Genomic DNA, 15,380 nt, shown 5'->3' with positions numbered 1-15,380 from the left:
CATAGTACAGTAGTATTTACAACGAAGTCAGCGAAAACAGGGAAAAGAGAACTAGAAGCACCACTGCACAGTTACACCGCAATACGGACTCTCTAACGGAATGGAAATGCCAGAACAAAATTCGGTTCTAAATACTGGCCTTGACAATACTGCCTTCATTGCCCCTCCTCATTCCTTCTTCTCCGTCGCTCACCTCCCCCCTTCCTCCCTTCATACTCCTGCCCCCTCCCGCCCCAATATATGGATACACGCATGCTCCACTCTCATAAAAGGAAAAAAAGTCAAAATGGGTGAATAAGAACCGCTTACACTGCCCAACGGACATTGTAGAAACGCAAACGGGAAAAAATGGGTGTGAAAGCGCTGACCACAAACAAGAACTTCCCTTCAGGAAGCACCACACTTCCTCTAGCAGATTAGTTAAGCATCAAGAAGGTCAAAGAAAAGCCTACGGTGACTCAAACAGCACCCCATTATCATGAAACCTTTTTCATCTCCCATTACGTCTGTCTCTACTCGCCAACTTCTTTCCCCATTCACCTCTTCATCACACCCACTTCGATTCCGATGGCATCATCTCACCCCTTCTTTCCTAACATTCCGTCGTTACGAGTCACTGGCACTCAATCATCGCAGATTCCCTTGAGTAATTGATGCTCTGGCGGCAGCGAATCGATGCCACCGAAGAAGTTCACCCCGGAGGTTGTGGGGGAAAGAAAGCGAAATGCCTTCTCATCCATATCTGCGGCCAAACCCGGGGTCGCGGCCCCGCTACCCACCACAACACCCGGGAGGGACGGTGGTGAGGTTTTGCGTGACGTTGCGGCACCAAGCGGCGCCCATGCAGCGGACTGGGTCGTAAGGCCGAAGAGACCGCCAAACAAAGTGATATTCGGTAGCGGCAAATCTGTGCGGATTGGCTCGTAACGGCAGGCCGCAGGTTGCCTCGGCTGCTGAACCAACTGACTAATACCGACAATGGGTGGCGGGGGCCGTTGCTGTTGTTGCTGCTGTTGCTGCTGCCGGGTGGGTTGGACTGTAGTGGTGGGGGCGATGGTTGTCGTAGGGACGCATGGCTCCTTCGAACGCGTGGAGACCGGGGTGACGGGAGTTGTGGATCCGGTGGTGCCCTGAGGTCGGCGGGACGGAACTCCCGCGGCAGCCACAGCAGCGGCCACGACGGCAGCGGCAGTAGTGGCACCAGCGCCGGCACTGCACACATTGACGTAACTAGCATTTCCACTATTGCCACTGCTATTGTTGGTATTGCTGAAACTGCCGGACCGCTGCGGGACGCTGACATTTTCATCCTGCGCCGCCTCCACCACTCGTGCCACCGTTCTGGCCCCGGGTACAGCACCCCCTGTCGCGGCGGCAACTGAGCCTGCCCTTGAGGCAGCAGAATTGTTATTGTTATTATTATTGTTATTGGTGGCATTAGTCACGACGGCTGCTGTTGTTGGGGGACTGTTGGAATTACCACTTATATTGTTTGGCGGCGTTTGCTCCACTGCAGTCACCGCAGCCGTTGTGCTTCTGGGTCCTGGTTTAGAGCCAAACATGGCAACGGCCGATTCCAGCATCTCCTGCCGTTTCTTATTGCTTTTCGGGTAGCTTCGAAGCGACTGTATGAAAACTGCCTGTAAGGTATGCTGATCTTCCCTGTCGACCAGCTGCCCACCGGAGCTGAGCGCAGCGTTCATGAGGTCCACCATGTCACTCTTTAGTTCATCTGCGATGTCTTCCTTCTTGTCATTGTTATTGTTGTTGCTGCTATTGTTGCCGTTGCTTCCAGTACCGGCCTTTTTTGCCGCCGCTCGCCCCTGATTGGAGCCGGCCGAATTGTTATTACCACTGTTGACGCTATTATTGTTAGCATTGCCACCGACGGTGTTACTGCTGCTGTTCAAAGGAGCAGGTATTGTGCCCCTCATCAGATAGTCATATGCACCTAGTATATACCCGTCAACAGGTTTCTTCATCGTCTTGAGAAGCTGCATGAACACCTTTGTATCACGAGCCCGTAGTGCCGCGTAAGCAAGCAGTTGGCCCACACGGGCACTGTAAGTGCTTGGTGGGTTGCGCAGCATCTGCAGTGCGCACTGCACTGTGTCCACGATGTGGTGGTTGTCTATGCTAAGTGCAAGGATCTCCTTATCATCACCTTCGTCAATCTTCAAGGCGATGGGGCGGCTCTCATTGAGAACTTGCGTCACGGCGTCGAACAGCGACTGGGGAGGGTGCTGGTAGTTCCAGCGGCAGCGCGAACCCTCACATGGCTTATCTCGTTTGAAGTTGATTTTCCCCTTTATGTAGCTGCAGCACCATTCATTCGGGTAGCCACACAGCGGACAACTTTTTCCTCCGATGCACTGACGGCGTAGCTGATGCTCGCAGGGGTGTCCAAAGGTAAATAACTGCATTGCCATTGCCCAGAAGATGCTGTATCCGCTGTAGTAGAAAAAAAAATGAGATTATTGCTGCACTCCTGCTTACACCTACGTTTTGTCGTCCCCTCTCACACCCTACACAATGTATGTATACACTTCCTCTGCTCACACTAGTTTCTCTTTCTTCGGCCAAGAGATAAAAAGAAGAAACAGAACAACGTACTTAATATATTTTGCCGAATCACTCCTTTGGCTCTTGCTTCCTTTATTTTATCAATTTCTCTCCACCTTAACACTTCGTGCTCGGGTCGGCCTCCACACACAAACACGCACATCCAAACCACAGCATATATTGGCCACATAACCCTACTATAGAGAGATGCTTAAAGAAGTGTGCGGACGATCCTCTTCTCCCCCCCCCAACGCGCCCAAAAGAAAAAAATGCATCCGCCTACCATTTGCTGTGCCTGCTGGTGCTGACAACCCCCGTTGTGCGCACTTGCAAAAAAGTATATGTGTGAAAATGTGGACAAAGATGAATTCATCTCACCTTTCCCCCACTCGCTGTTGATGCCGCTTAAACTTGTACTACCAGACAATACACATATTCCAACTCATAGGGTGGGGCTGCTCGCTACTCATGGTCAACCTCACTCCCTTTGTCACACAGCCACTCCAATCCCCCACTGCGTTTGCGACGTCTCAGATGCAGTGAGGCACAACACACTAAAGCATGATAGGAACTGCCCAGGCCGAATAGGGCACGCACAACAGTCGATATTTGATAGTACAACACAAAAAGCGTGATCATATATGCAGAAGTTACGAAAAACTAAATAATCCACTACAACCTCATTTATCCTGGACACACAAAATACCTCTCATGCTGCTCAGAAATCGTGGCAGCGTCCGTTACTCTCCCAATCGCCGTACCGCACCGGATCGAGTTGCACACTCCCCACCGGCACACCTGTCGCTTCATCCACAATATTCGTTGGCTGAGCGCCCGCGGCTTTGTTAAAGAGGGATTCTGCGCTGCCAGTGGAAGTGGTGAGTCGTTGAATTGTCTCCTCTGACAGAGGTTGTTGTTGTTCTGCCTTTCCAAGCGTAGCAAGACGGTGCTGAAGATACTGCTTGTCGTGCACGGCTGACATGAAGATGCCGCCGTCAGCCCCAATGAGGCGTGAGAATGAACGACGCATCGCGGCTTTTGAATCGAACTAATAATGAGAAAAAGCAAAACTCAAGGAAACCTTCCACCTGATCCTATTGTTCCACCCTCCTCCCTGTTTGGCTATGTCCTTTTTCCAGTGCCTACCACGGTTGATGAACACGCGCCCAGACGTAAATTGAGGCGACTGAATTCGTATTCGTACACGTGCTTTTGCGTGTTCTTACACCAATGTTCGGTTGGGTTGGCTTTCGTGGTGGTACTTTTTTTTGACAGTGAACATTTCAGGCAACGAGAACAATAAGGTGATAGTTGGTGGAAAAGAAGGAAAACACAGCGCTCCGGGCAACACACCTCACACTAAGGGCATGTGGATCACAGGAAAGAATTTTTTAAAAAATAGAATCATAGACACGGAAACGTTCAAACAAGCGGCAGCAGTGGGTCTTCTCTGCGTCAATCCCACGAAAAGAAAAAAGAAGCACAAAATGGCAGCCTAATAGGGAAAGCACCAATAAAGGATGTCGCGTTCGCCTCGTGGAAGGCAAAATATATATCACCATCGAGGAAAGCCGGATAAAGCAACACAGGTATCGGCGAATGCGAAATGCAGAGGTTCGCGACAACCCACCGAACAGAAAATATGGGGGCAAAAGATCAGTGTCGAAAATTACCGCAAGTGCTTCCCTTCACGATCACGCCTTTCCGAACTTGATGGTACTAAATGGAAAACCAACCGCGAGTACTCTCCCGTCTCCGAGACCAGCGAGCATAACGGAAGGCGTGAACACGACACTGTGTACATCACAGCGAGGGGAAGTCGAAGGTATCAGTTGCAACCTGGATGCCTTGAGCAACAGACTCTCTTTAGATGCAAGCGCCTCCTCAGCTACACATTCTGAGGCCACATGCGAGGTAGACCCATTACAAGCCTGCACCGCGCCGCGAATGGAGTTGGAGTCGAGAAGCAGTACAGCACCGTCCACAAGACCCACAGCAACAATATCATCATGATAACTTGCGGCCACGCACGTTACAGCTACGTTAGGCGTCCGCACAAAAGTGTACAATCGGGAGCTCCACATGTCATACAGGGCAACGGCCCCGTTAGTTGATATGCACATGATGCTATCCAAGCCTTTTATGTACACCGCGTGTTCAGGCACAACTGATAGCTCCTGCCATGCGAAAGTTCCGGGACGCAGGACAAGGTCTACCAGCAGCAAGAGTTCAGTCGTGTTACGCTCATAATTTCCAAACCGTGGAAACCCGAGCAAACCCTTCTTCGATTTAGGCTTTGCTGATGCTGGCTTAGGCTCACTCCTCAGGCCACACACACCTTCTTCCTCCTCTGGATTCCGCTGGCCAGTTGCAAGGCTATCATAGGAAAATCCAATAACCGCGATATGTGACTGCGACGCCCCGCAGAACATCACCGTTCGGATACCGCCGGTGGGCAGCACATGGTACACAAAAAGGGGTTGGACAGCGCGGTCCACAGGTTGCAGATCAAAACGCCAACCACGAACACTGCCGTCTTCCAACCCGGCCACAAAAGTGCAACCGTCAGTTGAGTATGCGACACCCGTCACCGCCCGACTGTCTCCACAATCAAAAGTTTTTACGCACTCCGCAGCGGTGAACGAGTAAAAGTCGATGCAACCATCCAAGTGCGGTGCGGAAAAAAAGGGCAGCCGCGGGTGTGCAGCAACGCGGCTGCCATCCAGGAGCGGAAGACTGGGTCGCCTTGAAAGTAGTTTGCGGTCACTCCCCGGAGTGCTATTTGGACTAGCGGCCGGTTTCGTGAGGGATCGTATCGGAGATCCAAACAAAACTCCTTCCCTCGAAGATCCCCCCGGACTCAAACCCGTCACACCTCCCTCACGTGTCGGGTGAAAGGATGGGCCGCCATTATCAGCCCGTGGTCGCACCACAGGAGAAGTGTCATTGGGTCTTGAAAGCATACCACAATAGCCACCTCGTACAGAGACGTCTGCTGCCGTTGCCCAAACAATCACATCGTGGGAGGATCGATCATAATCCACACTTGTGACAGCACGGCCGCACTGCTGGAGCACGAGGCTCTCGTCACCTCTAAGCACTGACGGACCCTCACGCAAGGGTGAAAGAAACTGCTCACGGTAGTTGTGACGCGTTAAATGGCGCTGTAACCATGTGGCTTCAACAAACCGCAGCGCCTCCTTCGTGCCTTGAGCTAAGCGACCGTGCAGCAAATTTTCCACGGTGCGCGGAGCTACGGTATTGCTCAAAAGGGTAAGCGCAGACTCCGTCATACCCGACAGACTCGTATTGCACGTTGTAGTCTGACAAAAAACCTCGGAGTGGGAAACGCATAACTTCAACAAATCTACGTAGCGTTGCTGCTGACCACACGACTCACACACACCATTATCGCCCAGCAAACTGGTGGCAGTGGGCAAACTGTGCCCTAATACCCCGGCTATCTGGAGGAGCTGTTGCTCTACCTCAATGAAAACACCGTTAGGGTCCGCTGGCAAAGGGTCACGCAGCTGCAGGACGGAAACGACATCACCCACAAATTGCACAGCTGCAGCATTGAAGTCTAGCGTTACGCGACAGAGCATATAGCTCACGAGCCATTGCTGCAACGCTACTTGGGTTGATTGTGAATCTTGTGATGCTGAACGCAGACCAGATGCCTCCAGGAGCAACTCTTTAAGCGCGGATAAATGTAAGCGCGCAGTGCACCAAACCAGCAGCATCGCACGCAACTTGTCATTTCGTAGCCTTCCACTATTATCGTTAGGTCTAACGCCGCTGCCGGCGCTGCCGCTCCCCTCAAACGGGTTATATAGAGCAAAATTAAGCGACTCGGAACCATCTACCCCATGCATGTCACTGCCCAGAGATGTTTCCCTCTTTTCTTCCTCCTGCGCCCACTCTGCCGTCTGCGACCTCAGATTCTCCAGAACGTGGCATACCGTGCGCACATACACAGCAATAGTATTCACTGTTACCGTTTGCGCGCCCTCCACCAATAGGATGTCATCTATCATCGGAAGACCGAGAAGCGCAGTTGCCAGTGCACAGTCTTTATTATAGGTGGCGACAGACATCAATGACACGCGCAACGCGATGATAACGGTACACAGCCCCATCCCATTGCCTTCCCCCTCCGCATAACGAGGGGATTCAGAAAGACGGTCAACACAACTTTTACCCCACTGTCCCTGCGGTAGGCATTCCAGCATCTGTTGTAAGCAGGAAAACGCACCGGCAGCCGGGTCTCGTCCACCGACGGCAACCAGCAGGCGCGCCGCACACGATAGAATGTCACATACTGCAGTGTTCTGGTGCTTCTGCACCTGTTGCTGCGGCTGAGTACTCACCGAATTCTGAAGTTCCTCCCTAATGAAATCCAGTTCTCGCAACAATGAGTAGGCAACGGCGGGATCAATGCGGTAAATCTCCCCCGCACCCGCCCTCACCGTTGGAACTGACACTGCTTCAGACATAGGGGAGGCGACGGCTACTTCAGGTGACTGCGATGACGCCGTCATCTCTCCCCGCTCCCCGTCGTCACCGTCCATATCGAATGCGTTGAACGCTAGCGTACCTGAATTGAAATCAGCAACAATCCCTGAGGTGGCCACCCTATTGGCAGCCGATCCGTTCCCCTGTGCTGTTGGGTCATCCCCGGCGTCTTCTTTCGACAACCCCAGTAACCACGATAGTGCTTCCTGGCAAAACAGTGATGTAGGCAACCTCATCCCAGCAGCATGCGACAGTCGCACGGTGTGCATCAACAATCGGAGCATTTCCCGCTGTGCAGGCCCTCTTTCTGTGCCGGTACGCCGCCTGGCAAACTTGAGCAGTGCGAGTCGGTCGGCGCCCTCCAAGACGTGGAGCGGTGCTTGCACTGTGAGCAACGACAGTGCTTCGTGCTTCCGGCCGCCTCGCCAGAGTAGGCACGCCTCCTCTGACTTACTCATTGCTCCACAAGAAGTCTCCTCAAGCCTGCGCTGCTCGATGAACCAAGACAAATCATCGGGATTATCATCAGTCGCGATACGTATAAGAAAGAGGGCAAGAGAGACGTTGCCTTCGCGCTGCAACAAGACCTGGGCTGCATTTCGCGGTTCGGCGGCCAGCACGAAAAAGGCAGCACCGTACTCAATCAAATTCTTGCTGACGGCAGCAAATGCGTTGGCCGACGCAGCAGAGCGATTTTTCGCCTCGTTAAAGTCACGAGAGAAAAACATCTCTAATTTGGTGTTCCCGCAAGTTCTGCAGAGCGCAGAGATGACGCCGGGTTTCCGCGCAAGGCAATACATAAGTGCACATTCCCGCACGTCACGACTTCGCTGGTACTGCTCTCGGGCCACGCGTTCTGCAATTGCGCGGAGACGATGAACTGAATCCAACCAAAATGGCACCCCAGAAACCTCCACGTTTGCCCACGACAAAACGTTTCCATCTGTGGCTGACAGAACATCCAGCAGCTGAGGCTGGCAGTCGGAGAGAGCTGCCCACAAAAAACTGGTGTGGTTCGCGGGAAGACTTTCAGCGGACGCTACAGCAGCACGCCTCCGTTGTTGAAGCTGGAGGAACTTATGCGAAAAGAGACAACGAGAGGCCCCTGTGTCGTTAGCAACGCCAGACACCCTAACCGCCCGCAGACTCTCCACAGTGCAAAGAAGTGTCAACTGCTCCTGGCCGCTGAGACCTCTCAGTTTCGCATGCATGACAACCTCCGTCATTTGATCAAGGAGCTCCAGCGGAATATCCAGCCCGAATGCTGCAGCATAATCACACAAATTTTCCTCCTCGCCTCCCTCCAGCTGGTGGGTCCTCACCGCCACCCCAGCGATCTCTTCGGTGGCAGCAGGCACGGGCAAAGCGTCGAGTGGTCCGTTTGTAGAATTTTGGCATAGTACTTCCGCCACCCGCCGTGGTCCGCTGTCGTCCACGCTCTGCGAAGCCACCGATGCTTCAGCTGCACTCTCCAATATACCCTCTAGTGCAGCCCGCGCCACTCGAGGCCGGTGCATGGCTAACAGTAGTGTTATTACCGTAGGATGATACAATTCCACCTTAGCACACCGGGCGCCAGTGCGACCCACCTCGGTATATGGGCAGCTACCACCTTCTTCTACGATGATCTCCCCCTTCAAAGCGGACCGCAAGTCCTTTTTAGGGCTCGTTTCACACACTTTGATCAATCCCTCCTCGGATGAAACATACACAAAGTGCGTACAGGAAGCACCCTCGTAGCAATGGCAATTCATTCCGGAACTTTTTGTATACAGCGGGGCCATCGTGGTAATGGCCTCTTGTGACTCAGAACCTCCGCGAACACAATACTCCCTCCAGCAGTGTCCGCTTTCAACGCCATTGGTGGTAACACGCATCCAGTGCACGATGGATTTCGAGTCCCGCCGTAGTACAGAAAGACCACCGGTATCACACATGAAAAAAGTCGCCACGTTATGTATTACCAACTCCTGCTCGAACACCGGTTGCGTTGCCACGTCGCGGAGAGCATCCAATACATAAACCATCAATACAGTCTTAATCTCCTCATCACGTGTCGCACCCATCACACACACAACTATTACGTTGTTCACAAGCTTTACACAGTCAACCCGAACGGGGTTGTAGGGTTGTGCCATACTTTCGAATGGACGGAACTTCAGTGGGGTTTCGTGCGGCAGCAGCCGAGACTGCACAACAAGGGACTGTGCGCTCGTAGACCAGCTCACACACGCCAGTCCGTCTCGGCTGGGTCGCCGTTCACAGAGGAGCTCAGCAGGAAGAGGGGCGTCCAAGCACTGCACTAGCGCGGTGGAGGGTGGAAGCACGCCGTGAGCAATCAAACTGTCCCACTCACCCACAACACTCGCAAGAGGTGTGGCGGGAATGTACCACCATTGGTGATGATGTGGCTTGTCGGTGTCTTTCACAGACATTTCGACACAGCAACGAATACCCCCAGTGGTTAGCCTCAGCGCGCCTACCTTCAAAGCCGACGGGAGCAGCGACGGTGTCACAGAATTGAATCGCCCATTCTTTGAACGATCTCCAGAACCATCACAGCTACGCCCTTCGTCAAGGATGGTCTTGTCCGAGAAAGCGGCGGGGGTAGGGGAGCCGTACTTTGCAGTGAGCTGCCTCAGAAGCTTCCTCGCGTCACCGCCACAAGCTTTCAAAAGCACCGGAAGCATGTGCAACTTTTCAGGGCACTTGGCTTGCATGAAAAACCGCAACGCTTCACTTTCTTCCACACAAGTGTTCCCCTTCATTTCGTTACCAGCGTCATCGTCCCCACACACAGAGGAACCACAAACTAACTTTTGGAGATGCTCCAGAGCAAGTGGTGCAACAACGGATACTGAAGCCTCGGTTAAACCACCAGAGAACAAAGTACGACGAATCACGAACAGCCGGTCCTGCGTGAGGCCCAACACCATCTGTTGCGGACCAGAAACACCATCAACAACAGCCGTAGCGAGAAGTGGCGGGTGCGCATCCACGCCAAGCGTCAAAAACGCTTCCACACGCACTATCGCCGCTGCAAGATCCACCAGGACCCTCGCGACCATACCATTTCGGAACCGCAACACAAGACGGTATCGCTGTGCCTCCAATAGCGCCGCTACAGCCGGAGTTAAGGGGCCAAACGCTACAGCCCGGGGCCTCCACGCGGGCAACACATCCACGGTAGTTATATCACCGTAGTGTTTTTGGATTGGGCCTAGTAGCTGCGGCACCAAGCATTCAGTGGAAGAGCAACGCACAAGACAGTTGCCTTGTTGGGGGTCGTAGCAGTAGCTGGTGCGAAAAACAGATCCATCCTTTTCAACGCAGAGAAGCTCCAACTTGTCACTCCCCTGTACCTCGCTGTGAGAACAAATGTAATTGGGTACAATGTGAACTGAAAGAGGGGTGCCTGATATGGAGCTGAGCGGCACCTTCCCAGCGGGCACAAGCATCAACATGACTTCGTGAACGGTTGAAGAATTCACCCCAACCATACCACTTCCATGCTGTGTCTCCAACCCCGCCCGCACGTGCGCCCCTTCATGTACTGGGCACAGCTGCGCGATGAAGAATACGATGAAGGGTTGTCCTCTATCCGACTCATGACACGTGACACACAAAAGAGAGTACCCTGAGACACGATGCCACTCCAGAGATGTAATCTTGTAGTTGCACAACCTCGTAGATGCACCCCGCCACACATATGCACCGCCCTCTGCTGTTTCGAGGAGTGAAGGGGTGGGGGTCCGATAAGAGAGCGATCTGAAGGAATCGACACAAGCCTCTCGGGGAGCGTGAAGTACCGGAGGAAAAGAAACGGTGCTTTGCTCCGTCCTCTGTTCCTGATCGCTTAACCTCGGCTGCAGAGGAAATACCTCCACCAGAGAGGATCGCTGGGAAACGGACAGATACATACTCACGCGGCATACTGCCAGTTTGCTATATGATCCACGCACACGCCACCGCATTACTCCCCTACTCCTTTCCTCCTCATTCCGGTCCCTCCGCTCGTGCCACTGCCGCCCTCTCCAACTAAGCTCGATGAGTTCAACTGCATCACTGTAAGCAATCACAAGAACGGTGGGCGTCACGAACTCGGCACCGAGTGCCTTCCGTGCACACTCTTCTTTCTGCGTATGAGACCACTCAGACAGGCAAACCGGCATCTGGGCCTCGTTAGGGGAACTATGAACCGTAGCACGGGAACATCCCGGTATGCCTCCACACACACACAAACTATGATACGTCATGTGCATGCGTGGCCCCGTAACATCAACAACGTACACACCACTCATGGATATGACAATAACACGAATGTCATCATCCCTTTCGCTGCAGCAGATGCGGCACGCCAAAGGGGTTGGAGGTGGCTCGGGCAAGTCCGAATGGGCCTCAGCTTCAAACCCAGCGCCATCACCATCGCACGGCGCAGAGAGTGGCCCACTTGCGCATAGCGTCCCACCGCGTAGCACTAAGAAATTGTGATCGGTAACCAATGCTGTCCACAGTTCCCCACGGGAACTAAACGCGTGTGCCGCATGATGACATCTCTGTGGGAAAAGAATACCACTAAGTGACATGATGCACAGGTACGCAAATATTGAAGAAAACTGCTTACCACCCTATATATCAACACAAACCAATACTTTCCTTTTCGATGTGCACAAGGGGGTCGTTAATCTACCTCCTCATGTATGCTGGACCATTCCCCGTCAAACGAAGCACACAAAAAGAAATGTTCGGGGGAGGAACATGTTGGAAAAGAATAAGCACCATTGAAAACTTCCCAACACAGGCTCGCACTCACGAAAACGCGGTTGTGATCAGCCCCGAGGGTTAATACTTTAGCGAAGGGCGATGTAACTAAGGTCTTACGATTTGTCAGCGGTGCACTAAAGGCCGCACGAAAAGATAGTAAACAACAAAAACAGAAAACTGCAACAACTCGCTGCGGTGTGCAAGTTAGCCGTGGCGTCCTCCGTTCCACCCTGCGCCTCGTCCTTCTCCCTTCAACCCCAACCTCAAAGAATGGAAGCGACGCCAATACCACCCACCCAGCTCTCCCACCTCTCCGCCACCACATCACTGAAGGGACTGCAGTCTGTCACACACGCCTGCGCTAGCAGAAGGTGGCCGATACCACACTCACGCACAACATAATGAATCGCATCCCTCTCCCCAAGGCGGATCCAAAAGCTGTATGCCTCCGGGCGTTTACCCGTGCCCTGCCCTCCACCGGGAAGAAGCGCCAACGGAGCCTTACACCTCCGCATGACTGCAGAACGCCGGTTAACGTGGGCTTCATACGTGAACTCTGTAACAACGTAATCCATAAAGTCGATGGCGCATCGGAACTCACGCAACAGTGTAATCGTTGCTCGCCGCTCCGTTCCGTCCGCACGGTCTACAGCTTCCACCGTGATGGAACCCAACGCTGCGCTTTCGTTGCCTCTGCTGACCGCAGAAGCGGCCGCTACAGCGCTGGCGCTCGCATACCGCGTAGACTCGGAGGGAAGTTGGATCACAAGGTTCCCCTGGCGGAACAATAATCCGGGACGTTTTCCCACGCATAGCGCGGACCACGAAAAAGTCATCCCAACAGACACGCAAAATGTAGAGCGCAACCATTTGCAGTGTTTTAGACACTGCGCTGCAGTTGCCGGGTCAACGGCAGCAGTATCAACAGTAATAGCCGCGTCAGTAGCGACGACACTAGCGGTAGCGGAAACAGCTCCGCCTCTGGCCGTGTGAAAGGTGGTCAGCAAAACGATAGAGCTGTCACTTCCTACACGCGGCTCCATCAGCCATGCGATGACGCTACGCGCTGTACCGCCCTCACCCCTCACTAGCAAATAAAAGGAGCCGGGCGGTCGCACGTCATAGAGGGAATTACACGGATCAACAACCCCCGTGGTAAGACCTGGTGTTGGAAGTCGCAACGAACGCCACCTACTGCCGCGGGTACGCCGCAACCAAGCACGCTGCAAGTCACCGCGTTTCATTATGCAGACACCAGGAGTGAGGGGTAGGAGAGCAAACATCACTTCCACACTGCCAGCGGCGTCCTCATACAAGAGAAAGTTCAAATTCTCAGATACAAGACCTAGTTCCTTTGCAGCCTCTCCGAGTTTGCAGGTGGCCTCACCACCTAGTTGTGGATGCCAACAAATATTTCTTCCTGGAGGCGCGGTGACATGGATAACACAGCAGCCTCGTCTCGTACAGACAGCGCTATTTCCAGCAACCCACTCAGTGGAACTTAACCCAACCACATCGCTCCCTCTTGAAAGCTGCAGGTAGCGTTCCTTCAAGTCATAAACAACTGCATCAAAACTACATCCCGCGTATGTAGCATCCCTCTCTCTTGTAGAGAGTGCAACACTAACCAAAAGAACATACTTGCATAGCAACTTCCCAAGTGGGCCGCAGCTTTCAGTGGGGGCAGACTGTGGGACCTCCCACGCAGTGCAGAGTGAGAACTTAGACGGATCTAAGAGCTGTGCCAAGGAAGCGGCCAACGCTTCGGGTGTCACCCCCGCTGATGAACCGCTCTCAACCGAGGTGGGACGTGGAAGAAAGTATTCTGTTACATAAAGGGACGTAGATAATGAATCAAGGCTCGTGAAGTGTGTAACATTCACCGAGCACTTGTCCCTCACGTCGTGGTGCACGCGCTGCACCCACCCTTGTGGAGCAAGCATCGTCTTGCAGGAGAGGCCGTCAACATCTCGCTCCACGAGGCACATACCCCTTTCCATCCGGGGCACCCCCAATGTCTCCCTTCCTTGTCGCTGATCCCGCTATCGACACTCTTGGCCTGTCTCTTTTTGTTATTGATGCCTCGGACCAATAGCGTCCCCCTACTGCATAGTTCATGGGACCGGCGTTGGATTTCGTATACACGATTCGAAACAAAAGCAGAACGAAAAAAAAGATCAATAAAGAGCTAACAGTGAGAAAGGGCAATGTTAAGCAATGCACACCCACTCACTCCCCCTCTGCACTCCTCTGGCACTCTCCTGGGCAGTTTCGACACTAAATCAGACAATATTCAAAGCAATTGGGTGGCTTGAGTGACTCAGCCCGTTAACCACAGTCTTCATCCAAGCAAAAAACAAGACAAAAAACACCCCTTGGAAACCAATCAGTCCCAGCACTTCATCCCATATAAGGGAGATCCCAAGATGCAGAGCAAATGACTTATATGATCCCCCCATAGTTAGTGGGGTAAAAATCAACATCTCTGGTTCTTTTCTGTCTTTTGAAACATACCGTGTGCGGTCGGGATTGAAAGGGATGTTAACCAAGTAAAACAAATTTTAGGAGGGAACCGCAAGCCTGCTTCCTTCCTCTGAAACCCTATGGTGAGGTGGAAGAACAAACAAATGTTGAACAGCCCGCACACAATAGAACCCAACGGGCGAGCCTAATGTTTCCAATATTGGCACTCCATTCCTACCTCGCACACACACACACACACATCAGACTAACTTCTCAAGGACAGACAAGAGATGTGGGTGTTGTATCGTCGATTCTCCGGTGATATAATCGAACAACGGTACCACGCGCGCTGTCTCCTCCACTGGAGGTCACGGTTTTTATCTGATTTTCTCCCCCCCCCCCCTGTACCGGTCCCACTCTCCCCACTCCATGGGCCCCACGGCAACGAAAAGGAGAAGCTGTGGAAAAGATGATAGGCAGGAGAGGGAGGAAATAAAATACAGAACAGTGCCCGCTGGGGTAAAGACATATGATGACGCAAGAGCAACACCGAAAAATTAAAGTACAGAAGCGAATATCAAATTTAAATAAATGGAGGGGCAGGTACCTACGCTAACCAAACCATGTATTACCCTCCCGTCTTCTCCCCGTCCCAAGTCACGCACCAGTTTCACTCATGATACACCGGGGAACGAAGAGCGGGGGGACCAAACGCGGCCTGTAAACGGAAACGAAGGTGCCATTGCCAGTTGGTTCCCTTACGCTTGTGAGCAATGGGTGCATATGACGGTAACTTTTCGAGTCAACCGCTGTAGGGAGGTTAGAAGCCACAAAGTAAAAAAAAAGTGTTTAAAGACCATAAGCACAAACATATACATAAACAAATGCGTCCATAAACACAAGTACAAGCCACTTTTTCTTTTGTTACCTTTCGACACTTCATCAGGACACATCTCACACTAATTCATGCAACACATGCCCTCTCGCTGTTTTGCGTTCTTTCCTTAATTTCCCTAACATATTTCACCGTCTCCCCATGTCATTCATCCCTTTACATAACCTCGTCCCGGCCTTCG

The 15,380-nt window shown here is 52.7% G+C and overlaps 5 protein-coding genes across 5 annotated transcripts; 1 reads left to right on the top strand and 4 right to left on the bottom strand.

Annotated features, from left to right (window-relative positions):
- Nucleotides 1-623: 623 nt before the first annotated feature.
- TbgDal_VIII1060 (hypothetical protein, conserved) lies at nt 624-2,429 on the bottom strand (the record flags this gene model as incomplete). Its single annotated transcript, XM_011777132.1, has 1 exon — nt 624-2,429. The coding sequence occupies one exon, from the start codon at nt 2,427-2,429 to the stop codon at nt 624-626; it is 1,806 nt and encodes a 601-aa protein (XP_011775434.1).
- An 851-nt stretch (nt 2,430-3,280) lies between these two features.
- On the bottom strand, nt 3,281-3,592 carry TbgDal_VIII1050 (hypothetical protein, conserved; the record flags this gene model as incomplete). The annotated part of the gene is made up of 1 exon (XM_011777131.1): nt 3,281-3,592. One exon carries the CDS (start codon nt 3,590-3,592, stop codon nt 3,281-3,283), a length of 312 nt encoding a protein of 103 aa, XP_011775433.1.
- A 664-nt stretch (nt 3,593-4,256) lies between these two features.
- Nucleotides 4,257-11,663, bottom strand: TbgDal_VIII1040 (hypothetical protein, conserved; the record flags this gene model as incomplete). Its single annotated transcript, XM_011777130.1, has 1 exon — nt 4,257-11,663. One exon carries the CDS (start codon nt 11,661-11,663, stop codon nt 4,257-4,259), a length of 7,407 nt encoding a protein of 2,468 aa, XP_011775432.1.
- A 441-nt stretch (nt 11,664-12,104) lies between these two features.
- Nucleotides 12,105-13,841, bottom strand: TbgDal_VIII1030 (hypothetical protein, conserved; the record flags this gene model as incomplete). The annotated part of the gene is made up of 1 exon (XM_011777129.1): nt 12,105-13,841. The coding sequence occupies one exon, from the start codon at nt 13,839-13,841 to the stop codon at nt 12,105-12,107; it is 1,737 nt and encodes a 578-aa protein (XP_011775431.1).
- A 1,054-nt stretch (nt 13,842-14,895) lies between these two features.
- TbgDal_VIII1020 (hypothetical protein, unlikely) lies at nt 14,896-15,267 on the top strand (the record flags this gene model as incomplete). Its single annotated transcript, XM_011777128.1, has 1 exon — nt 14,896-15,267. One exon carries the CDS (start codon nt 14,896-14,898, stop codon nt 15,265-15,267), a length of 372 nt encoding a protein of 123 aa, XP_011775430.1.
- Between the last annotated feature and the right edge of the window lie 113 nt (nt 15,268-15,380).

This window comes from Trypanosoma brucei, chromosome 8 (assembly GCF_000210295.1).
Source record: "Trypanosoma brucei gambiense DAL972 chromosome 8, complete sequence".
Lineage (NCBI taxonomy): Eukaryota > Euglenozoa > Kinetoplastea > Trypanosomatida > Trypanosomatidae > Trypanosoma > Trypanosoma brucei.
The sequence above is the reverse complement of the archived record's forward strand: the minus strand, read 5'-3'. Positions and strand labels throughout refer to the sequence as shown.